We start from the raw sequence: 26,943 nt of genomic DNA on the forward strand, positions 1-26,943 counted from the left end.
ATTTGCCCAGGGTCACACAGCTAGTAATTATCAAGTGTCTGAGGCCAAATTTGAACTCAGGTCCTCCTTTGAGTTCTAAATTTTTCTCCTTCTGTTCCTCCCTTCTCTCCCCCGCCCCTTCCCCCTCTCCAAGACAGAAAGCGGTCTGATATAATACGTGTACAATCATGTTAAACATTTCCACATTAGTCATGTGAAAGAATCAGAACAAAAGTGAAAAACCACCAGAAAGGAAAAAACAAAACCAAAATAAAGTGATAATAGTGTGCCTCGATCTGCATTCAGATTCCACAGTTCTTTTTTCTGAATGTGGAGAGCATTTTCCCTCACGAGTCTTTTGGAATTGTCTTGGATCATTGTTTTGCTGAGAAACAATATTCTGGTTCTCTTCACTTTGCTCAGCACAGATCTCTTAAACTGCCAAATCTAAAAGTCTTTTCTCTCCTTCCTGTTGCCTCTGTAGCCTTTGGCACTATTCAGCATCCTTTCCCTTGGGGACACTCTCTCCTAAGTAGGTTTTCCCAGTGTGGATCTCCTGGTTTTCTTGGCCACTCCTTATCAGCATCTCAGTGCTGCATCCTTATGTAAGCCCAGTCTGGAACAGTGGGTGTCTCCCACTGCTTTGCTTTGCACCCTCTCCTTTTCTTTCTATACTCTCTAACTTGGCGATCTCCCCTGAGTTCACTTATCATCTCTCTGCAGATGATTCAACAATCTACCTGTCTAGCTGTAGGTTCTCTCCTGAGCTCTAGTTGGGCAAGGCCAACTGGCTATCTCAAACACAGTATACACAGTATGCCCAAAGCAGAATTCCTCTCTCCTCCAACCCTCCCATCTGCCATACTTTCCTATTGCCATCCTCTCTGTAACTTTGGTGTCAGTTCTCCACTGCTCACTTGCATTTACTCCTTGACTTCTTTGTCTTCGAAACATGTCTCCTATGTCTCCTCTCCACTCACAAAAGCACCACCTTGGTGTCTGTCATCTTCACCTTGATCCTGCCCCAATCCATCCTCCACTCAGCTACCAAAGCACATGTTTGACCATGTAACCCCCTCCTCAGTAACCTGTAGTGGTGGTTTCCTCTTGCCTCCAGGATCAAATACACAGTCTTCATGGGCATTTGCAACCTGGACACTTCCTACCTTGTTTGGTGTCTTCTCCTTTCCTCCCACTTCCTGCTGATAACACTTCTACCTCCACAGTCTCCTCCTCTGATTAGTTAGTTCATCCCCAAGCACCTGCACCAGCCATGTTGACTGCAAATATAGTTCAACCCATGACTCTTCTGAATGCCCCACCCTGCTACCCCCCACACCCCTTTTATAGCTTTTTGTGGTATCTTCCCCATTGGAATGCAAGTTCCTTGAAGGGAAGGACTGTCTTTCTTTTTGCTTACAAGTATTTATCTTCCTAGCACTTGGTACAGTGTCTAGCACCCATTTCTGTCTGTCTATGGGATCTCCACACACTCTACAATGCAGCTATAGCAGCCTGTTTGCTGCTCCTCACACATTCCCCATCTCCTGACTCTATGCCTTTGAACTCATTCCCATGCCTAGAGCCTTCTCCTCTTTGGCCTGTTAAAGCCTTTCCTGCTGACCTTGGCTCCTCCACTCAACACACCCTGTTACTGCCTTCCCACTGACATCATCTTCCATTGACTCTATCAAAAGCTCCTGTGCTTTCACAAAATGCCTGGCAGATAGGAAGTACTTATTGTTACTTGACTTAGTTACTCACTTGCTACTGAATGGAGCTGAAGGAAGTCACAGAATCTGGTGACTGAATGAATACCTGACAAATTTGTTATCTAATCTCACCTGGGCTCTCTCTGCAGCATGTCAGTCCTTCAATGTTGTTGTTCAGTGGTGTCTGACTCCCTGAGACCCCATTTGGAGTTTTCTTGGCAAAGAAACTGGAGGGGTTTGCCATTTCCTTCTCCAGCTCATTTGACAGATGAGGAAACTGAGGCAAACAGGGTCAAGTGACCTATCCAGAATCACACAGCTAGTAAGTATCTCAGGCCCTGCGTTCTCTACACTGCAGCACCATCTAGCTGCCCCAATCCTTTTATTTATTCCCAATTAATTCCCCATGCCTGTCTTCCTCCCCTTCCCCAGAGGCTGTTCCAAACTTCTCCTGACTCTTCTCAGATAAAGATCTTGCCTCTTATTTTACTGAGAAAACTGACCATGCACCAAAAGCTCCCTCTTTTTTCCTGTTCTTCACCTCAAAACTCCTCAAGAGGAGCCAATGTGTTAGAGTAGAAAAAATGGCTCCAGAGTACGAGAACAAAGTTAAAATGTGTCACACCCTCCTCAGCACTCAGTTTCCCCCTCTGTAAAATGAACTAGATAGCCTGTTAGGTCCCTTCCAGCTCCATTCTCTCATCCTCCTTTCCAAGTCCTTGAAAAGAAGGCTCTTCTCATCCCCACCTCCACCTGGATCCCATCCTCTCCTATATTTGTTGCCAAACCTCTCACCCCACAATCATCTCTCTAATCTTCAACCTCTCCCTAGCAACTGGCTCCTTTCCAGTGGTATACAAAACAATCCCATCATTACAAACAAAAAAGCTTAACCAGGCCCTACCATATCCTCTAGCTATCATCTTATATCCCCTCCCGATCCCTATGGGCTGCATATTGTCTTAGTTTTCAAATGTAATATTATCTATGTTTTCTTGTAATTGCAATACATTTTAATCTGCTGTGAGCTGCACTTGGGGAATGCTGTGGACTATATGTTTGACACTTCTGGTGTGATGGATAGTAGAGGGCTGGACTTCGAAAAAGGAAGACGTGAGTTCAAATTATGCCTTAGACATTTATTAGCTGAATGATCCTTAAGTTTTATCAGCCTTCAGTTTGCTCAACTGTAAAATGGGGGCAATACCACCTCCCTCACAGGGTGGTTGTAAGGATCAAATGATATGTAAAACACTTTCCAAACATTAATAATTACCTAAACTTTAGCTATAATTATTATTCTCTTCCCAACTTTCAGTTGGCTTCTGACCTTATCACTCAACTGAAACTGTCTTCTCCAAAGATCTCTCTCTCTCTTTTTTTTTAAAGTGAGGCAATTGGGGTTAAGTGACTTGCCCAGGGTCACACAGCTAGTAAGTGTTAAGTGTCTGAGGCCGGATTTGAACTCAGGTACTCCTGAATCCAGGGCCAGTGCTCTATCCACTGTGCCACCTAGCTGCCCCTATCCAAAGATCTCTTAATTGACAAATGGAATGGTCTTGTATCAGTCATCATTCATCTCTCTGCTACATTTGACACTTAATCTCCTTCACCTACAGGATACTCTCCCTCTCATTTCTGTTTTTTGTTGTTGTTTTTTTGTTTTTGACACTCTTGGCAGTCTCTTGGCTTTCTTCTTATTTGTCTCCTTTGCTGGTTGATCAGCCATACAATACCCACTGAGTATATACAGGAGGGTCTGTCCTGGGCCATCTTTGCTTTTCTTTCTATACCATTTTATTGGATGATCTTGTCAGCTCTCCTGGATTCAATTATCATCTCTTTGCAGATGATTCTTGGACTTACACATCATCACCAGTCTCTCTCCTGAGCTCTAGTCCCACTATTACCAAATGCCCATTGGACGTTTCAAAATGGATGCCCAGTAGACATCTCAAACTAAACATGTACGAAGCAGAAGTCATTATATTTCCATACAAACCCATACCTCTTCTCAACCAAGGTAGCAGAAGAGGTATTTCTGTCCAAGTTACCACCATGCTTCCCGTCCCCCAAGATTTGCAACCTTAGCACCATCCTCAATTCCTCCTTCTCCCTATGGTACCCTACATAACCAATTGCTTGTAAAGGCTTTCCTTTTCTACCTTCACAATGATCTCTTTTATCTCTCCCCTTCTTTTTTATTCACACAACCTCTACCTCATCACCTCTTGCCTGGACTGTCTCTTAATCGCCTCTTCAATTTATCCTCCACACAGCTGCCAAAATGATTTTCCTGATCTGATCATGTCACTCCCCTATTAAACACCAATGGCTCCCTATTGCCACTAGTAACAAAAATAAGCTGCTTGACTTTTAAAGCCCTTCATGACCTGACCACAACCTACTTCCGAGCCTTATTAGACATTATTTCCTTTTCTACACTCTAACTCTGGAACCCAGCCAAATGAAACTCCATTGCCATTTCTATGCTTTTGCATGCTGGGAATGTGTTCTCTTCTCATCTCTACCCCCTTAAAATTCTTTGTTTCCTTCAAAACTCTCAGTTCAAGGACCAACTTTTACATGATTTTTGGTTACCTCAACTGCTTCATGCCCCCCCCCAAAGACTTGTATTTATTCTGTGTACAGTTTGTATCTGCTTATGTATATGTGTGTTATCTCCCCATTTTGTCCTTCTATCCTTTATGTCTGGCACACAGTAGGCTCTTAATAAATGCATACATGCTTAATGGCTTACTGTGTGCACAGGTGCTGACAGAGATTCAAAATTTAAATAAGGCATGGCCCCATGCCCTCATGTGATATTTGCAGCAAGTGAGAGGCAACTCTGCTGCAATGGAAGCAATATTAAATCTGTGATCAGAGGACCAGAGTTGACATCCTAGCTCTACCCCTCCTTCACTACCTGGGTGATCTTGGGTAGAGTCCAAGGAGAAGATCCAAAGATCTGACCTCTGAGGTTCCTTCCAGTGTTAGATGCTTTGATTCTCTAAGTACTGGTCGGTCAGGCTGAAATGAGTAGGGTCAGTAATGATGGAGACTGGAAAAAGAAGAGGAAGGGGGAAAAAATGAAAGTAGTTGAGGAAGAGGGCTCTGAAGGAATGTGCCTTATCTTTCATGAGGAGATGGCATAGAAAACTAGAGAATACTTGGGAACTATAATGGCCTTGCCTGAGAAGTAGCTGTGCTACAATGTTGATAACAATAGGAAGAGAGGCCCCTGGGAGCTGGAACCAGCTGCAGAGGTTACAGCTAGAGGAATCTGAGTTGAGTCTTGAAGGACTGAGAATGGCACAGAAGACTGGAGAGGGCTTTCTAGGCAGGGCAAAGTAAGAGGGCAAACCCCACTTCTCACTTTATTATTTTCTTCTCTTCAAGGAAGAGGGAAAGAAAAGTATGAATAAACTAAAAGCAACTAATTGGAAAGAGAGTATACTGTGAAAGGAAGTCATGACCTTCTTCCCTCAAGTACTGCCAAGGAAACCACATCTTCTTATTCTAAGGTGGGACACACAGAGCCAGGACATCCATATATATATGCTGTCTTTTGTAGAAAAAGAAGATGAGGTCTGAACCATTTTCCCACAAGTACAAAGTGCATAATCATTTGCATATAGTAGGCTAATCCATCCATATATTCTTGCTTGGCCCAGTTATCTCCCTCTATGACTGATGGCACCACTTTGGGGGATAGGGGTAGGTATGGTTTATAGCAAACTGAACTGGAATGCAACTCTGGTCTTATTAGCATCATAAATGACTCGCCCAATGAACTATAAGTGGTCTAAGTGAGAATATGTTTTACCCCTATCTTGAGTTAATGGTTGTTAAAGTATCTGTATTTAAAGTAATGGTTTTTGTTTTGTTGTGGGTTTTTTTGGTTTGGTTTTGGTTTTTTTTTTTTTGGTGAGGCAATTGGGATTAAGTGATTTGCCCAGGGTCACACAGCTAGTTAAGTGTTAAGTGTCTGAGGCTGGATTTGAACTCAGGTCCTCCTGAATCCAGGGCCATTGCTCTTTCCACTGTGCCACCTAGCTGCCCCTAATAGTTTTAAAGTATCTCCTTTAAGAAATCCTACATAAATATTTCAGAGAAGTTCAGTTCAGTTCACAAATAGTTTTGAAGTGCCAACTCAGTAAGAACAAGGACCTGTTGTTATGAGTATAAACAAGGTTAAAGTACAAAGAGAGAAAAAAACCCAACAAACTCCAGTGAGACTCAGAAGGATGTTATGATTTTGTGAGTGAAGAAGCTCACTACATGAAAGGTTTTGCTGATATTTAGTGCCTGTATTCACTCTAAAGCCTGATTCGTGCCCTTGGTAATTCAGTGGTTGGTGTTCACTAACTGTCCTGGGAAATGTAGTTTCAGTACCCTTGCTTAATGCAGCCGTGGCCAAAGGACATAATGTCACTCCTCTTAGTTCACAACACAAATAGCAACCTGTGGAACCGAACTCATTCTGTTTAGAGCATAACAGCTCTAAACATTTGTGTAGCTACTTAGATAATGAAAGGGAGCAGTAAACACAGGGACACTTTACTGACACCAAGAACACTCCCTCACACAGAGATGCCCGACTTAAAAGCTGCTGCCTCCACACTTCTGTTGTCCACGATGCTTACTGAAACTACTGGCATTCTGATGTAGGTCAAGGCAGTTCTGGGCTTGCCAAGGCTGCGCCAGTGGAGTCTGAGCTCCAGTATAAGAATATCTTCTTTCTTAACACTTACAAATTAGTGCATATATGTGTATATGCCTATATTGCCTTAGATTACATTACATTAGTATATATAAATGTATACATGTACGTATGTATATCCTCTAAGGTCTTAAAAGGCATTTCAAAAGCCTTTTATATAGCAAGATATTTTCCTTAGCTACTAAAAACTTACTACATAATGTGCTGAGAGAATAAAGAGGCTGTTTCTCCCATGAATAACCAGGGAAGGTATATTCATAGTGTGAATAATCATGAGTTAAGAAGTCTGAAAATCATTTTCCAAGATAATCTCTTAGTTGTAAAATGTAGAAATGAACGATTGTAATGCGATGGCTCTCGTCCACTCCTCCACCTCATGAGATGGAGCATATGAAATGAAATCACAAACATAAGAGCTGGCAAAAGCTGTTCAAGGCATTTGGATCACTTCCAGTTGCACCTGAATTCTGGTGGGATTTTTCTGCTCAAACCAGTGAGACTGTGAAGGGTGATCAATCAACAAGCCCTATGATTCTGCTCTGTGCTCACCACTGGGCTATGCTTTGGATAAGTGAAAGAGTGACAAACCAACTCATTAATCTTACCTGCTCATGTGTTTGGTGTGATCCACTGTAGGACAATTCATTTCCAGTGTGTGTAGCAATTGAATTACTTCCTGTGATGACTTGGGTTTGCTGGGTGGAATGGGATGGTTGGCAAAGTTGAGTCTGTACAATCTGGGGCTGCTGCATGACATGATGTTGACACTGAATCTGGGGGTAGCATTCCTAAACACACCCCAAAACCACCATGGAAAAATACATTACTAAATCATGATGAAGCCATAGAAGCCTTTCTGAATTCACTTACATGCAAGCGTGCGCACACACGAGAATTAGAACCTAGCTTTTAATATTTTAACCAAAGTATAATATTTTTCAAAGTACTTTACATAGAAACCATACCACTTCTCCAGAAAGATAAGGGAATTTGGCATTCTAGTAAAATGAATATTCTACTTAACTAAGAGTTAGCAGATATATAGGTATAAATACATAAAATGTCAGTCAATTTTTAAAACCAGAAAGCAATAACATATATTTAATATTGAGGTTACAGTGAACATAATTCAATATTTTTGACACCCTAAAAGGGAACTTAATGATCTTGTTTGTAGTGCCTCTGAGATCATTATGAATATCATAGAATGTCACAGACTCACACAAGTTTAGAGTGGGTGGGGCTGTTGGAGATCATTTAGCTCCAGCTTCCCATTTCATAGAGGAAGAAAGTAAAGGCCAAGATGACCTTAAGTTCACAGCAAGCATTTTTTGTTTGTTTGTTTGTTTTTTGTGGGGCAGTGAGGGTTAAGTGACTTGCCCAGGGTCACACAGCTAGTAAGTATCAAGTGTCTGAGGCTGGATTTGAACTCAGGTCCTCCTGAATCCAGGGCCAGTGCTCTATCCACTGCGCCACCTAGCCGCCCCCACAGCAAGCATCTTAAACTCGACACATCGAAAGCAGAACTCATTCTCTTTCCCACCTTCTCTATTACTGCAGAGGCCAATATCCTCCTCCCAGTCCCCCCGGCTCACATCCTAGTAGTCATCCTCACCACCTCCTGCCCTCCGCCATATCTCCGCTGTTGTTGTCATTTCACCTTTGCAAACTCTCTTGAATACTTCCCCTTCTCTGACACTGCCACCAATCTGGTGCAGGCCCTCATTGCCTCATACCATGATTGCAACAGCCTGCTGGTGGGTCTGCTCCAGTCCATCCTTGATTCATCCACTAAATTAAATTTCCTAAAGTATCGGTTCACTATGTCACCACCCCCACCCCTCAATAAACTCCAGTGGCTCCCTCTTGCCTATAGGGAGCAAATACAAAATGCCATTTGGCATTCAAAGCCCTTCCTAACCTAGTCCCCTCCTACCTTTCCAGTCTTCTTATACCTTACTTCTCAATGTACTTTTCAATCCAGTGACACGAGCTTCCTTTCTGTTCTGTGAACAAGACACCCTATCTCTCAGCTCTTGGCATTTTCTCTGGCTGCTCCCTATGTCTGGAACACTCTCTTTCTTCCACTTGTCTACTGACCTTCCTGGCTTCCTTTAAATATCAACTAAAATTCCACCTTATACAAGAAGCCTTGTATACTGATTGTCGAATTATCCTGTATACAGCTTGATTTGAGCAGCTAGGTAGTACAGTGCCTAGAGTGCCAGGCCTGGAATAACGAGAACGAATTCAAATCTGGCCTCAGACACTTACTAGCTGTGTGACCCTGGGCAAGCCACTTTACCATGTTTGCCTCAGTTTCCTCATCTGTAAATGAGTTGGAGAAGGAAATGACAAATTATTTGTACATTCCACTTATTTGTTCTCAAGATTAACTTGCAATAGTTATTTTGTTATTATTCTGCTTTGAATGGAGATGACCAATAATTGGTTTTATTTATGGGGGAGAGAAGGAATGCTTCATTTGGCATCAAGTACTTATGTAATGACTATGGGGCTCTTTATAATCATAATTTTTCATCCTTTTAAGACATACACATGAGTTCAGCTACTGTTCCAGTTCCCTTCTTACAAACAATGGGAAGGAACATACCAGCTGTCCCCGTGTTGGTACAGTAAGGAGGCCCCTTTCACTAGACTGGAGACTGTGGAGAGGGTTAAGGTATAAAAATACTGCAAAGGTAGGAAGGTACCATGTTAGAAAGGTCTTTAAAAGCCAGATTTTATTTATGATTTGATCCAGAGGTTATAGGGAGCCACAGAAGTTTACTGAATAAACATGGTGAGGCCTGCATCTGAGGAAAATCACTGTGACAGCTAAGTGGAAGGACTGGAGCAGACAGAGGCTTGAAGTAGGGAGACCAACGAAAAAGATAGTCCAAGTGTGAGGTAACAGGCCTGTACCAGGGAATTGTCAGTTTGGGACATGTTGAGATTAAGAGATTTATGGGATGTCCAGTCTGAAGAATTCAGCAGGCAGCTGGAGATGTAAGACTGGAGGTCAGCGGAGAGGCTAGAGATGGACACATATATCTGAGAATCATCTACATAGAGATGATGACTGAATCCAAGGGAGGTAACAAGATCACCAAGTCAATCAGTATAGAGAAGAGAAGAGGGCCAACAGCAGAGCCTTGCCAAGAGACAGTCCGCTAATCAGAAAGGGCCCTCAATCTACGAGGAGAATGATGTTTGTCCTGAATGAATCAGGAAGCAAATGAAGGAACATTTGGAAATACTATAATAAAAGAACAAAGCACATTCCTCAACAGTCTTTCTGCTTCATACATATTATTTACCAGATGGAATTGAAGCAGCATCCTAAAGACCCACACATAGCCTCCCTTAGTTTCCTTGGCCTTTGAACCACTCAATCTTAACAGCTTTTCAGCTTGAAATTTCACAGTACAGTACTAAAAACTTGGGTGCAGAAGGAAAATCATTTTCGGAGCACAAGTTACCAGTTTTCTTTAATGATAGCAAGGCTAGAGATCCTCAAATCACATTTTTTTGTTTTTTGTTTTTTTGTTTGTTTGTTTTTTAGTGAGGCAATGGGGGTTAAGTGACTTGCCCAGGGTCACACAGCTAGTAAGTGTCAAGTGTCTGAGGCCAGATTTGAACTCAGGTACTCCTGAATCCAGGGCCAGTGCTTTATCCACTGCGCCACCTAGCCGCCCCCTCAAATCACATTTTACAAGTTTGCTATTTTTTTTTTTTTTTGCAGCTGACCCCTTGCAGTGTATAGATTTTTTTTCCAGAGCCTGTCCTTGTGTCCTATGGGATAGGCCTGTTTCAACAGCTCTCATCTGACTACAAAGAGATTCACTCAAGTTCCCAGCTCAACAGCATCTCCTACTTATAGATCTTTCTCTCTTAGGAATTGGGACTAGAGTAAGGCATTCTATGAATTACTATTAAGCTATGAATATAGGTGCTTAATAGTAATTACCACTAAATTACCTCAGCGTACTTACCTAATCTCCTAGGAAAGTCCTAAATCTCCAAAAGCCAATTAAATTATGAATAAGGAAAAAAAGGCATCCAAATGGCTACAATCCATCTGTAGCCTTCTTGTTGCACCACAAAAATAATACATAACATGTGCAATCTTGTCTTCAAAAGAGGGCATGGAAGAATTTGTACCATCTGTATGAAGCAAGTCTTAGTAAAGAAGTAGGTAGAAAGTCTGTCTTACCTAGGGCTAGAAAGGACAGTAGGGATCATCTAGTCCTACCCCTTCATAATACAAGTGAAGAAAACTAAAGCCCACTAAGTTAAGTGACTTGCCCAAGGTCACATAAGTATTAAGTATAGAAATCTAGATTCAAGCTCAGATCTTCTGAGTCTATTGCACCACTATCGTGTGAAATTATATTGGCCAGAAAGGCTGAGATTTCCATGGGGGCACAGCTACTAAGCAAGCAGAAGCAACACTTGCACCTAGGCCTCCTAACTGAAGAGTTCAGTGTTCTTGCAGTTACCCTACAGACTGGCAACTCTGTCCTCTGAATTGGTGAGATTTTCTTTCATTTCCTAACCAGACAGCAGGTACTGGCTTCATTTTTGCTTTGCTTTTCCCACGGCAATTCCTGTGCTTTCAGTTGTTCTCCATAAATAACCATACGGCACATATTGAAAATTGAATCACTTAAAAATTACCTGGATCAAGGTATTCAGCACAACAGGTAGGCTACTAGTGATGGGCTAATGGGGAGGATGTTGACAAGAGCCGAACTGGTGCATAGGGCACAGATAAATAGAGATCAGAACTAATGGAAGGAGCTCCCACAGTGATAGATGGATCACAGACCTACTTAAGTGTAACGATTCAAGGGGAGGAGGGAACCTAAGGAACTTGGCCTCCTAAATAGAACAGAATCTAAATGATAAACACTCTGGTCTATTTCGATCAATATCTGTTGATCACTGAGTGAGTGGGTGACACTTTGCTATGAATCCACAAACTCAGAAGTCCATGTATCTCATGTTCTTGTGGATAAGACGGAGAGAAACAGGCTCCATGATAGTACAATTACAGGGATTTGGAACTGGTGAATTAACCACACTTGGAGAGTAGTTTTCAGGAAAGTACCACAGAAATAGTTCTAGGCTTTCCAGGCTTTTCATCAATGACTTAGTTTATAAAGGCAGTTTTCAGATGACACAAAATGAAGAGAGATAAATAAGACACTGGCTAAAAGTTAGGAGCCAAAAAAGATGGTGAAAAGCAAGAACACTGAGCTGAAAGTACTAAGATAAAAGTGAATGGGAATAAATATTAAAATCGTACATGCACTCAATAATTTAAGCTTCAGAAATGGAAGATGGGGGAGACAGAATCAGCAATTGGGTTGAAAAGTTCTGGGCATCCTGCTGGACTGCAAACTCAATCTGAGTCAAAAGTGTCACATAGCGAGGCAGCTAGGTGGCGCAGTGGATAGAGCACCGGCCCTGGAGTCAGGAGTACCTGAGTTCTAATCCGGCCTCAGACACATAACACTTACTAGCTGTGTGACCCTGGGCAAGTCACTTAACCCCAATTGCCTCACTAAAACCAAAAAACAAACCAAAAAAAAAAAAGTGTCACATAGCAGCCAAAAATGTTAACACAATCTCTGGCTGCATTCAGGTCTGGATGCCACATTTCTGAAAGAAAACTATGATGAAGAGCATCTAGAGGAAGGTAATAGGAACGGTGAAGGAAATCGAGTCTCTGCAATAGGAAACTAGAAGACTCAGAGGGGCCAAGAAAGCCATCTTCGAGTATTTAAAGGGCCTTGATGCAAAAGAAGGATTGGAATTCCCATAATCACTGGTTCATCCTTGGTTCAAAACCCTCCAAGGTAGGAGAGGAGTGTGGTGGGGAACAGAGGGCAGAACTGGAAGCAATGGGGGGAAGCAGGAAAGAAGGAAAATCGGGCTTGGTCTCTGGAAAAATCTTTTTTAACAATTAGCAGCATGCAAAATGAGAACAAGTTGCAGGGGGGAGGGGTAGTGGCTTTGGATTCCCTGGAGGTCTGTCTTCAAGCAGAGGCTTATGTTGAAATGGAGGTGCTTTTTTGAGCATGAGTAAGACTAGACAGACAGCTGCTAAGGTGTGAATTCTCTGATTTGGGTCCATTTAAGGTCAACAAGCTTGGTCTCATCTCTCTGGAGAGGTTCCTAATTCTAAAGTCTCAGTCTGAAAAACAAAACAACTTACCTGATCAGGATTTAACTTCTCAACTTTTCTTACTGTCTTTTCATAAATGATATTATTTCCTGGGAAAAAATGCCCTCCTCTTAGAAATGGGGACAGTGGTTCCTAGAAAGAGAACAGAGAACATGATTTCCCTATTCAGCAAGTCATTTTTTCAGAGGTACTTTGTGTAAGCACATATTGCAGGCATTTGATGGTAAAAGCCGAATGAAGTCTTGCGGAGACCTAAAGCATGACAAAAAAAATTGCAGCAAAGGTTCAACAGCACCTTTCTCCAAGCAGGGCACTGGGATATCTCCTATATTCTATTATGTATGACAGAGTTATTTTGAAATGGATGCTATTTGTTTCTCTCCCAAAGGCAAGATATAATGAGTTTCCTTTGAGGTGGAGCAGTATAAGGTCAGCCTCATTTAAACTGGATTCCCTGGTAGGTTTCTATGCAAACAATCTACAGAGAAATGCCAAACAAATGCAATTCCCCGGCACCTGGCAGACCTTCTCGGGATTTGGGCACCCTCTAAATATCCTCTGATAGTCTACTTCTCAACAGAGCACATGTTTCTAATCCTCAGGCTAGAAGGAAACCAAGTGTAGTTCCAAACTAAATTGCTGTAGGATTAGAGAAGTCCTTACATGTCAACCAGTGAAAGAATCAGGGACTTACATGCCCAGGGCCTGATGGAGATCAGGGTGAACTGAATGAGAATCAGGCAGTGGACAGAAAAGAAATGGAATGCTTTGTTGTTGGACTGTTTTCCATAGGGAAAGTGGGGGGGGCAGGGGAGACTCGATCTGCTCATAGGTAGTTGTGCTCACTATTTCTTTAACAAAGGAGCAAGGCCAAGAAAATTGAGAGTAGCAAGGATGAAAAAAGAACACTGGTTAATGTAGAATTCAGTGGTTGGCAACCTATAACCCAACCCTGATAGACAGCAGCAATGCAAATTTACCAAACTAAAGAACACTTTTGTGAATGGATCTTTTAAAAATTCTGGGGGCAGATATGATTTGGCACAGTAGAAAAAATCCTGGGTTTGGGTCCTGAGTTCAAATCCCAGCTCTACTACACTGCCTGTGTGACCTTGAACAAATCACTCATCTCTGGGGCTCAGTTTCGTCATCTATAATGAGGGCAGTATACAAGTCAAAGGGCATCAGTAAAACTTAGAAAATACCAATAAATTGAGGGGGTTGACCTAGAGCTGGGGTTCTTAACCTGGGGTCCAGATCCTCAAGGAGACTGTGGATGGATTTCAGGGAGTCTGTGTATTTAGAGGGGTGAAATTATAGCTTTATTTTCATACAATTGGTTTCCCTTTGTTAAAGAAAAATCATAATATTGTACTCTGAATTTTAGAAACAAGTCTACCAGAAACTAATTTTTCTTAAACTAATATCCAGACATTTCTAGCTTAGAGAGATGTCCAAACTGGCATTGCCTCCCCTAACCCTCGGACAACTCCCTCTCCTCCAAAATGATTTGAGCTGACATTTATAGGAATCTTGAATAAGATTCCTATAAGAAAAGGTTATAATATGGTTTTTAAAATTATAACATGTTAAAATACATTTTGGATGAATATTCCAGAGTAATAGTTGCTACTCCATTCTTTTTGTGACCACTTCCCTGAAGGACTGAAAAGTTCTTGTTCCAGGAATCCATACATCATTCTTTCCTACATAGGGAAGGGTGAGTCATAGTCCAGTTGCTTTGGGGGGATGGGGAGGATTAGGGAAAGCCTTGACTGGGGAAGTCTGGAAATGGCCTTTAGACATGAGCAATAGTTAGTTCTTAATATTTCTGGGGACACTCAAAATGTTTTTAATACATGCCTCCATATTTTGTAATCCCATGCATCCAAAAACACTCTTTGAAGAAGGGGTTCATAATATATTCTGCATGGCTTGCCTTCTCAAGGAGGGGAAAGGGAAAGAGGGAATTTGGAACTTGAATGATTTGTATACATAACTGGGAAAAATAAAATATTAAATGAATATATTTTTTAAAAGAAAATGAACCAAAAATTTTTTTTTTTAAAAAAAGAAGGGATTCATAGACTTTACCAGACCAAGGAGTCTGTGACAAAACAAAGGTCAAGAAGCCCTGAACTAGATGGTCTCCAAGGTCCCTTCAGGCTCTGTGAATGTCTGGTTCTATTCCTTGAAGGAGGGCACATGCAAAGTACAGAAGGAATCATTGGGTGCTATATGGACCCCAAGCTAAACCTGCTTTTGCCGTCACATATGCCTGATACGTTCTTGTGCCACGTTCCGATACTAAACATCTGATGTTGCATTGGAAAAGATCTTCTTATAAATATGATTTCTTAAAGTCATTTTAATTGGAAAGTGACTTCAGTATTTCTCTTAAAATTATACAACCTATTGAAACAAGCCCCTAATCAAGGCTTTTCAAGATACAAAATTGCCAGATACACTACATCTGATTTTTTTACAGCCTGTATTCATTCTCTTAAGGACATTAAAAAGTGTCCAGCAAGATTCAGAGAATTTCTTGACATAAAAAAAGATTCGATTTCTTTCTTCCCTGTGAAGCTGTCCTGGGAAAGGGAGAGGAGAAGGCATGGGATGCTCAATTTCATTAGTACAGGGAACACCCAGGTGAAAAAACTCCTACTACCTACACAGGTGGGGGCCTTCTTGGTAACTTATGGTCTAGGAGAACTGCCTCAGGCAGCAGGAATTAAACCCAGGGCTTCCTGGATCCAAGTGGATCCTCAAGATCCCCTCTGCAAATCCCTTACAATTCCTAAGGTGAATATGACTTGGGGCAGTGAAATTAGTGACAGTGGAGAGAAAATTGGAGTCTGGAGTCCAGGCCACTCTCTGATAGGTCCCAGGATGTAATCTGTAAACAGCTTAAATGCCACAAAAAATAACAAGACAAGAAGTTTGAATTCTTCCCAAAGAGTCTAACAGGAGGCCTGGATCCTAGTCCAGGCTGTGGCCAACTACAGGGCTGCGACGCTGGACCTGTCCCTCCCTACTCTCGGGTATCATCAGCCCATAAAGCCAGAGGGTCAAACTAAAGGGGAGGAAACATTTCTTCCATCTTGAATAGTCTCTGATTCCAATAGTGATATGAGGACACAACAACCTAAGCAGTAAGTCTTCCATTTCTCAATGGTGGTTTCTCTTTTCTTTTATTTGAACTTGTGCCAAGTCCATCCTGAAAATTAACAGGTATTCTCTATGATGGCAGATTATTATTACTTTAATTGCCAGCTTTAGGAATTCTGGCAGAGGTTCTCAAAGTACTATCATACCATATCTAAGAAAGTAGAACTGGTTCATTTCATCTTTAAATACTCTCCAATGGGAGGGCCAAAACATTTCCTTGGTTTCTGACTCAAAAATCAAACTCAAATCCTGAAATTACTTAGACAAAACAAACAAATGATCAGAAAGGGAAGAGCAGCAGCAAAATGTCAATCAGTAGTGGGGAAAACATGACCAATGGAATGAAAATGTGCTTTAATGGCAGGAAGGAGAGATAAAGATCTATTAGAAAGGTTGAAAATGTGAAAGGAGGGAGTTTAGATTTTGGAGAGTTGGCTTATTATATTGTAATTTAACTAGACTATTCTTCCAAAAATTCTAAAAAAGCAAGCCCCAAATGAATAGATTTGAATCAATAAAATGGAGAATATCTCTAGATTGGATTTTCAAGTTGTCTTGCAAAACCAGTTAGATCTTTTTTATGTACAAAATATGCAATCTGAAATTTGTGCTATCCTCTATGTAGCCATGGAGTTGAAAACTAAAAGAATGATTTGTTTTCCTCAGTCCTCTGTTCCTTGTCTCCCCGTCTCCCTGTTGCCAATACCATTACCTCATAGGTTAACACACACATTCAAAATGATGGACTTTTGCAGAAAGGAACTGATTTTTCTAATACAGTATTCACTTATACAAATATCTCAATTCCTGGGGAAAAGTCACTATCAGATGGGGGTGAGAAAGGGAGGGGTATAGGGAATTAAGTACTTGCACATCTTCCTCCACTACCATCCTCAACCTGCATTAATGTTCCAGAGTCTCACCATTATTTACTCAACAATAAGGAGTCCTAGAAACAACCAGAATCGAGATTACCTACTACTTCTCCCTTCCCTTTCTTTCTGTCAAATGGAAGTTACTCAAATTCCTAAAAGCTACTACTTATAAAAAGTGATTAAAAACAAGGAATTATACTGAAAACCATGTAAGAGAGGCAAGGTGGTAAAGAACACAGGTTGGGCTCAAATCCTGAATCTGTAATCAGTCATTGCCTTTCTGTGTGACCTTGGGCAGGTCACTTAACCACTTGGGGCCCCAATTTCCTTGTCTGTTGGGCTCCATGGTTGCTGAGGTCCCTTTCAGCTTTAAGTCTGTGGTCCTATGATTTATGACATCTCAATGGTCCTGTATGCAAAGACCTCTCATAGCCCCATTGCCCAGTTCACACCAATACACAGATGTTGACCCCTATAGAGCCACCTCTGCTGAGGGAATCCCAGAGCCCTTTAAGCTACTTTCCTTCTCATGAGTGCCTCTGCCCTGTCATCACTCCCCAGAATCCCCAGGATACCCAGGGCTTTGTCATCTTTTCTGCTATTTTCCTTGCCTTGGCCTTTCCAATGTCCAATGTGGCCTTGCCATCCCATGAACTAATCATGAACAAGGACCCTCCTTTTTGTGTTGTCTCTCCCAGTTAGAATTCTAGCTCCTTAAAGGCAGGGACCATCTTCTTTTTCTTTTTTTTTAAAGTGAGGCAATTGGTGTTAAGTGTCTGAGGCCACATTTGAACTCAGGTCCTCCTGACTCCAGGGCTGGTGCTCTATCCACTGCGCCACCTAGCTGCCCCGACCATCTTCTTTTTGATTTGTATTGCCCACGGTTTAGCACACCCACTTCAGACATAATGCTTTTGCATTCCATATTGTGCTCACCTCTGAGCACATTTTAAGAAATACCTTTTAGGAGATTTAGGAAACATCCTTCAAGGTGCAGCACATTCAGAGAAGGGTGAGAAGACTGGAAACTATGTCATACCAAGATCCCTTGAAGGAACTCGAGATGTTTAACCTGGAGTAGAGAGGACTGGAGGGGGACACTATAAAGCTGTGTGCAATCTGGCAGCACCGTGGAATGGAAATACCACGGAACTTGTGCTCAGACAAGACGCTCCATCTCCTGAAGCTGAATTCTCACCATGCCTGGATTGCTCTCCTTCCTCATCTCTACCTCCTGAGGTCCCTGGGTTACTTCCTCGAAGTACCAGCCAAAATCTCTTCTTCTCTGTGAAACCTTGCCTGATCCTATCCCCATTAATGTTGGTGCTTTCCCTCTGAGAGTGCCTCCAACTTTATCTCAGATGAATCTTATTTGTACACAGCTAATTTCATGTTGTCACTGCATCCCCACCCCACCTAGACTGTGAGCTCCTTCGGGGCAGAGATTGGGTTTTGCCCTTCTTTATATCTCCAGCACTTAGCAGAGTACCTAGCACACAGTGGGTGCTTAATAAATGCTTGCTGACTTCACCTGACAATGACAAGTGGTCCAATCTAACACCCGAACAAGAGTCTCCTTTCTACAGCATACCTCACCTTGGTCAAGGAGATCTCCAGTAAGGAGCAGCTCAAACATTTGGCCAGCTAAAACACATTAAGCCTTCATTTGCCTCACTGCAATGTTTATACCCCATTACTTTAGATAAGAGAGAGTCACTATCTCCTGAGACAAGTTTCAGGTTTTGTGCTTAAGTACCTATGGCTAAGAAGAAGGAACCTGAAAACCAGTGCAGTCATGTTTCCCTGAAGAGCTGGAGTTACTGTCTAAGAAAAATGAACAAAGGTCTAATATAGCCACTGGTTACCATCATGCTTGCTGAATAGTACTTATCACTGTTGGCCAACCTTAACATTTAAAGCTGTGGCCTCCACCACACCACCACCACTTCTAGTAGTACTACTGCTGCTGCTGCCACTGCCACCACCACCACCACCACCACCACCACCACCACCACCACCACCACTACTACAACTATTAGTAGCCTCAAGTTCCAGGCTTCCCTGGTGTGAAATAAGAGAAAAGAGAAGGAAAGGATGAAACAAACAGGCAGGCAGGCAGTAGAAAGGTCAGCACTGACCCCAGCCAGGGATTATGTACTCTTAACCTTCTGCATACCTTTACAAGAAAAAAATTACATTGACTTTCTGAGGAGTAGGAATAGATTGTTTCATACAACAGCAGAACTCAGTGAAATAAAGATAGTTGCATTCTTGTCTAGATCCTCAGCACAGGTAATGGATGTCCTCATAACCAGTACCCAAAGAATAGATCTTCCTGTACTCATAGTTACTATTTTAGAGAGTTTTTATTGGGTGGGGGAGAGGTTTATATGGAAGAATGAGAGAAGAGAACATTGTGGAAAATATTTTTTCTTGCTTTTCCTCTCAAAGTAAAAGGAAAGATATATCTGGGAAGGAAATAATGGGAAACTTAATGTTTTAATCTGGCCAGCAAAGACAGTGAGACACTTGGAACATTTTCCTCTTTTGTAGATCAGATCTTAACTGCCAATGGGGATGGACTCAAGAAACAACCTGACCCCCGATGGTCTGATAAGAGTTTTTATTTTAAGGTTCCTTTGTCGTCCCCACTGCTTCAGTGTCTGCACTGGTTTCTGTCACAGTTGGGTGTGGCATGACTTAGAACCTTGGAAACCTTTATAACTGCTAAAAACTGCATCTGAGTCAGAATATGGCTGGAATTAAGAATGGAATATGGTAGTAACACTGATTAAAAGTTTATTTCATATGATGCAAGAGATTCTGATTGCTAATTCACTCTTTTTTGCTCATGTTATTGACCTCAAAGGAATTATAGAAAATAACACAAATTTTGTGCAGTTTGCCTTACCTGATCAGGATTTTGTACTATATATCTCCTTATGGTGGTCTGTGGATAGGTAGTCACTTTCACTGTTGGAGAATGGAGTTCCTGGGAATAGGCAAGGGCAGAGGAGAGAAAAAGATAAAAAGGTACATAAAACCATAAAGTGATTCAATGGCTTGGAGTCACCACTAATCATAAGTTGAACTTTGGAGCACTTAGGAGGGACAGTATACAAACCTATGATTTAGCTCCATGACTGAGTTTAATTCAAATCAATTTAATAAGCACTTACTGAATATATGACTACTGCTTCACCAGGGACTGGCACAATTTCAGTTTTAGCTTAACTTGGTTAGCGTCTTCCTCAATAAAATTTGCTCTCACTTTCAAGATGTTTGATGGGTTTAAAATATATTTTAGAGGCATTTTGACTACAAAATCTTATTCTGGAAGTGTTCACTAGAGCAACAGAGATTTTCAAATAGGTGACTAGGTCTAACTAGCCTTAATTGAAACTAGGAAATTGATAATATTTGTGATGAAGTTTCCTCTCCACAATTCTCCCCACCAAGACCCCTGTCTTGAGGCCCAGTGTTGTCCTGCTGCCCTCCAGAGGTCCAGGATTAACCTCTGTAATTCCACACCTGGGCCTCTTTAGGTCATGCCCCATACTTGCTTCAATACTTCAAGGATGACTTAACCAGTGGTGACGAACTCAAATAGAAAATAATGCCTGGGGGCCACATATTAACTTAGTAAACCACAAATGAACACTGCCTGTGTTTTATTGCATTTTAATTTATTTTTTCAAACATTCCTCTTGTTCAGTCGTTTTCAGTCATGTACAAGTCTTTACAATCCCTTTTTTGGTGTTTTTAATTTTTTTTTGCAAAGATATTGGAGGAGTTTTGTCATTTCCTTCTCCAGCTCATTTTACAGATGAGCCAACTGAGGCAAACAGGGTGAAATTACTTGCCCAGGGTCACACAGCTAATACATGTCTGAGGCCAGATTGAACTCATGAAGATGAGTCTCCCTGACTCCAGCACTGGTGCTCTATCCATGACACCACCTAGCTGCCCCAAACATTTCCCAATTGCATTTTATTCTAGTTTTGGTTTTACTCTGGAGTTTTGCAAGCATGTAGCCTGCAGTGCAAGTGTGACACCTGTACTTTAGAAGATGTTCTTCATGAGTTGCTTGGACTTTAAAAATTTCACACCTGGTGGAGAGCCACCAGGTTGTGATGAGCCTCTCTAAACTCAGCAAAGCTGGTCTATGGATGCTGGACATATATATGGTCTGTCACCATACCTAGTGAAGATTTTCAGTTCAAAACACTGCATCCTACTGTGCTTCCCTCTCCCCGCTAAGAAACAAGAAACTCTTTTCTAGGTCTTATTATCATGGGTCCAACTCTTTAACAGGTGCTAGATTAACTGAATAAACTGTCCATGCTAACACATTACTTTGTCCCAGAGAATGTAGATTTTAGAAAGACAGGGTGGCAAAACATAGGGCTTCTTAAACTTCTTTCACTCACCACCCCTTTTTGCCTGAGCAATGTTTACATGACTCTGGATCTATGGGTATATAAAATAGGGATATATAACCATTTACTGTTGCCAAATTTTTCATTCGACCCCATATGGGTTGAATTTGAGTTTAAGAAGCTTTGGCATAACAGACTGAAAGGCATAATGAGCCAGGATCAAAACCCAGCTCTATCACTTCTTAGGGGTGATCTGGGGAAGGTGCTTAGCCTGACCTCGATGGGCCTCAGGGGTCTCATCCGTAAAGTAATGTCAGGGCCTGATTGCCTTGTAAGGTTGGGAAACTCAAATAAAATAATGTATATAAAGTAATTTGAAATAAAGTGACATGGAAATGTAAATGATTATTAATAAGAGACTTTGGGAGGAGAAACAGTGCCTTAAATCATTACATTCTTAATCCCTGTAAGTAAGAATTTCTAGTACATTCACAGCCAGGACAGGGGAGGATCCTTATGTATCCTCATAGCACCTTGGCAGTCCTCGCCTCTAGGTTGGGTTCACCCTTGCCCTGGAAGTTAGTTTTCCAAATTAGAATGTTCTAAGTACAACACTGTGGTTTTAAAGGTGTTTTACTTCACAGACAAAACAGTTGCCCAATGATCACCACTTTTAAGTTTTCAAAGATTAGTATTTGATTCATGCTCAAATTAAGAACATTGGAATAAAATTAAAAGGCCCAGAGCCTAAAATAAATATGGCTCTGCCTAAGAAAAATCAAACTGTAGGCTAGTCCAAATGTTAATGCAAATTTAAAATCCAATTCAGGGCATGGGCATTTAGAATGTAACCTCTTTGTGACCAGAGACTATGTATTATCCTTATGTATTTTGACCAGGTCTTTGTATTTTGTATTTTGCTCCCTGGCACCTAGCACAGTGCCTGGAACAAGGCAGATGCTTAATAAAAGCTTCATACAAATTCAGACGACAACCATGATCCCAGCAGCCTAACGATGCATCATGCTACCGACCTCTTCAGAGAGAGGTGAAGGGTGCACAACGAGAGAAATGTTTTTGTGAACATGACCAATGTGCTGACTATACATTTTTGTAATGGGTTTTATTTTCTTGTGTTCTCAGGAGGGAGGGGAATGGAAAGGAGAACGAGGAGGAGGAGGATTCTGGGTGTTTCAAATATATATATTTTTTTTTGCAGGGCAATGAGGGTTAAGTGACTTGCCCAGGGTCACACAGCTAGTAAGTGTCAAGTGTCTGAGGTCACATTTGAACTCAGGTCCTCCTGAATCCAGGGCCGGTGCTTTATCCACTGCAGCACCACCTAGCTGCCCCAAAATATTTTTTCAAATGTTAACTTAGGTGAGCTGTATCACCTTCACCACTAAGCTTTGGGGGATGAGTAGGAATCTTTTGGGGGCTAGGAGGAGGTAACAAGACAAGTTCTCTTACCTGTTCAATATTATGGGTTACGTGTAGAGTATTTGGGACACAAGTAGCTACTTTCAAGGTTGGAGAATGCAGTTCCTGTGAAGAGAAAAAAAAGCTCAGGCATTGTTTCTGGCATTCTTCTTTAACTGAGATGCACTTTTCCCCAGTGGGAAAAGTGCTTGATTTATTCTGATAGCTTTGTGAGCTTTAATAAGAAGGTAGCACTAGCTTCATGACTGTTTTCATGGTAATACCATTTTCTTGTCCAATTTGTGATTTGGGGGGGGGGTTTCTTTAGAGTTTTGCTAATATTGCCTAAATCACTGGTTGTCTTCAAATAAAGGCAGGATGACCGCTCATCAGGCTACACTGAAAAGGGGATTCTTTTTCAGGTGCAGACAGGCCTCTGCAAAGTCTTCCAACTCAAATTCTAGGCCATGCAAGCCCAAGTAATTCCTATTCATCACACTTCAGCCCAATTCTCCCAGTTGCTTCATCATTTCCTGCCTAGCATTGTGGGATGGATAAGGATAAGAGCTCTGGATCCAGCATTAGGAAGCTTGCACTTGAAAGCAGCCTCTGATAATTACTGGCCATGTGATCTTGGGCAAGTCACCTTGCTTCTCTAAGTGTCCATTTCCTCCTCTATATAATAATAACAATTTAAAAAATAACAATAATAATACTTGAACTACCTCCCTCCCAGGCTTGTGCTAAAGAAACGTGAGTTGTTGCTCTGCTTCAGATTGTAGGTCCTGGGGATCCAATACCACATAAAATTTTGTGAGGGGAAAATGCTGGTTTTTAGACAATGATGAGAGAAATAAGGATAATACCTCAGAAAACTGGGGGAGACAGGGAGGGGTTTTATGGTAAGACTGAAATTCTCCATGTATTATTCCCATTTGTAATCAGCTAACAGCTTCGGGAACATTTTCCATAACCATAAACTATTTTTTCTTCTAGAGCAAGGGGTTATCTCCAGTCATAATCGGGGATTTGTAAAGGAAATAGTGACATCCTAATGCAAGAGGAAAGTTATGCTCTAGACATGACATGCTTTTTTTTTTTTTAATAACAAGAAGTCTCCATAAACTTGGATTGTAATATAGACAATATCTTTTCTTTTTTTTCTTTTGATTCACTCTATAAACATCTTTTTGCTTCCTTTCCCCTAGCACTCCATCAGCCACAATACCCTGGGCTTAACTTTTGGAGTATGGACCTAGGTTGCCAACTAGGTACTTTGGAAAATACCTAAACAAACAAATGTAACAAACTGCAAACTACAGGCAAATGAGAGGCCGCTTAAGAAGTCAGGTTCGTTCTGAGTTCTGTTTTTAGGAGAAGGTATAGGACTTGGCGGTGGAAGCCCTGGATTCCAATCGAGGCTGTGGCACATACTTTAGCTGGGGCTGTTGGCCAAGCCAATGGATCCCCTGGAGAGCACATCTGCTCTGCTATCTGATGGGCACATCACTCCCTGATGCTGCTGACTGATCTCAGCTCACATTCGTGGAAAGCTCTGAGGATTTCCCCAGGGCTTTCTTCCTAACAACCCCCTTTTTCCACCTCACTCTACTGAGGGGTATCACCAAGGGAATGTAAAATTGGCCTCAGGAGGAGACAGACTTGCCAGAGAGCAAGGTTTCTTTTTTTTTATGTATAAGGTATTTTATTTTTTCCGTTACATGTAAAGATAGTTCTCAACTTTTGTTTATACAAGCTTTACAATTTCAGATTTTTCTCCCTCCCTCCCCCCTCCCCTAGACAGCAGGTAATCTGATATAGGTTATATCTATATATCTATAGACATATACATATAGATAGATAGATATATATATACACACACACATATATATATATATACACATAATAACATTAATCCTATTTCTGCATTAATCCTGTTACAAGAGAAAAAATCAGAGCAGTGATGCAAAACCTCAAAATAGAAAAAAAAAAACCACAGCACCCAAAACAAAAGAAATAGTATGGTTCAATCAGCATCTATACTCCACAGTTCTTTTTTTTTTTCCTTGGATTTGGAGATCCTCTTCTATCATGAGTTCCCTGGAACTCTTCTGTACCATTGCATTGGTGAGAAGAATATAGTCCATCACAGTAGGTCAACACTCAATGTTGATGATACTGTGTACAATGTTCTTCTGGTTCTGCTCATCTCACTCATCATCAGCTCACATAAGACCCTCCAGGTTCCTCTGAACTCCTCCTGAGAGCAAGGTTTCTTAACCTGAGTTTCATGAAATTTTTTTTTTGGTGAGGCAATTGGGGTTAAGTGACTTGCCCAGGGTCACACAGCTAGTAAGTTGTCAAGTGTCTGAGGCCAGATTTGAACTCAGGTCCTCCTGACTCCAGGGCCGGTGCTCTATCCACTGTGCCACATAGCTGCCCCTTAAAGGATTTTGGTAGGGTGTCTTCTTTCTGGGTTTTTTTTTGGGGGGGGCAATGAGGGTTAAGTGACTTGCCCAAAGTCATACAGCTAGGAAGTGTCAAGTGTTTGAGGCCAGATTTGAACTCAGGACCTCCTGACTCCAGGGCCAGTGCTTTATCCACTGTGCCACCTAGCTACTAGCCCCCGTGAAACTTTAAAAATATTTTGCTAACTGTATTTCAATATAACTGCCCAGCTGTGTATTTTATTTCTATGCAGTAAAAATATATTCTGAGAAGTGGGCTATAGGTTTCACCAGATGGTCTAAGGGGTCCATGACACAAAAAGGTTCAGAATCCCTGCTCCAGAGGATGTGGCAAAACCTGACAAACTTGCCTAAACTAAAACCAACTGCACTGGGGCCTTTTCTACTTGTTTAAATGTATGCTATTATGACACACAGTGTAGGCAAAACTGTGTTCTTCCTATGCCAAGGTATCTAACATTTAATTGACAAACTGACCTTTGTAAGAAAAGCCTTTAAAGGGAAGGGAATCTTCCACTTTTGTTCTGGAGAGACTAGAATGTTTATTCCTTAGGAACAAGCCTCAGACAGCTGCCTCGAATCCTTGACTAGGTGTATGACCTGGAACATGTGACTCAGCTGCAGCTTTCTCAGCTGTATAATCTCTGTACACCTTAATTCAGAGGGCGAGTGTTTTATTAAATCTACATGGGAATATTTGGAGATATATTTTGAAAGGAAATAGCAATACTCAATGAGGTGGTTTAACATCATTTAAGAAACAAACTGAGCCTCGGAGGAAAGCTGAGAAAATGATGCTTCCTTTTTGGCAGAGGTGTGGGACAAAGGCTGTGAAATAGTGCTACATATGTGACTGATGTGTTAATTGGTATTCCTGAATTGTTCCTTCCCTTTAAAAAAATCTTTTTAACAAGGGAGGGCTCACTAGGTTAAAGGAAAAGACAAAGATAAATTTGGCAATGAAAATAATATGAAAAAAAATTTAATATCATTAAAAAGATTTTTTAAATAATCAAGCAGATCAGGGTTTGTGCAAAGATGTAAAAAGTATAAGTTTAAATTAAAGGGGAGCACTTGCTAAATATAGCTTTTGTCTTGTCAATCTGGTACCAGATAGTTTTGATAATGATGGCTTTCTTTGTAATATCCTTCTGACTTTTTTCCTCATTTATCTCTCTCTATATTTGTGATCAGATAAATTTTGCTATTTTGTCTAACTTTGTAATATCTTTTCGGCAATTTCACTGGTACAACAGTAAATCTGTAGAGAAATTTAGGTATTCTTACTATCAAATGAGTGATCCATGCATCCTGCATATCTCTAGATTAGGTCAATGAATTATTCTTTTTTTTGGTGAGGCAATTGGGGTTAAGTGACTTGCCCACGGTCACACAGCTAGTAAGTGTCAAGTGTCTAAGGCCGGATTTGAACTAAGGTCCTCCTGACTCCAGGGCGGGTGCTCTATTCACTGCGCCACATAGCTGCCCCGAAATGAATTATTCTTTAAGGCAGCACAGATAATGAATCAATATCAATACTACATAATCACTGAACAGCGTAACATCTAAATACTTCAAGCAAAGTTAGTGGGATTGTAAGGAGAAAGAAATAGCAAAACTATAACAGTCAGGGAGTTGGATGTATCTTTTTCAGACCTAGACAAATCTAATAAAAAAAATCAACAAGAAAAAACTTAAAGGCCCAAATAGATTTTTGGAAATGAGAGATGATAGATCTCTTGAAACTACTGAATAGAACAGAAAAGATTATATACTTCTTAGCTGGGCATGGTACCTTTACAAAAACTGATTGTAAAGTCAGCTATTAAAAACTTCACAATTGGTTCTCTATCCACTGTGCCACCTAGCTGCCCCTCCCGCAAGGAATTTTACTGACAGTAAGAAAAGACTCAAATATACAAAAATCTTCAAGGTTACATTGTGATGCCCAAAAGCTAGAAATAAATTATATTCTCAATAATTAAGGGATGGCAGAAGAAACTGTGGTATAATAATGCAAA

General features: G+C 41.2%; 1 protein-coding gene across 1 annotated transcript in view; it reads right to left on the bottom strand.

Moving 5' to 3' along the window:
* POF1B (POF1B actin binding protein) overlaps positions 1–26,943 on the bottom strand; it is a 57,310-nt gene that overhangs the window by 15,722 nt on the left and 14,645 nt on the right. The window contains exons 3-6 of the mRNA XM_043974274.1: positions 22,506–22,580; positions 19,568–19,648; positions 12,641–12,742; positions 7,023–7,205 (exon numbers count right to left, since the gene is read on the bottom strand). Coding sequence (XP_043830209.1) covers positions 7,023–7,205; positions 12,641–12,742; positions 19,568–19,648; positions 22,506–22,580 — 441 coding nt within the window. The remainder of the gene's footprint in view (positions 1–7,022; positions 7,206–12,640; positions 12,743–19,567; positions 19,649–22,505; positions 22,581–26,943) is intronic.

Source organism: Dromiciops gliroides, chromosome X (assembly GCF_019393635.1).
Source record: "Dromiciops gliroides isolate mDroGli1 chromosome X, mDroGli1.pri, whole genome shotgun sequence".
Taxonomy (NCBI): domain Eukaryota; kingdom Metazoa; phylum Chordata; class Mammalia; order Microbiotheria; family Microbiotheriidae; genus Dromiciops; species Dromiciops gliroides.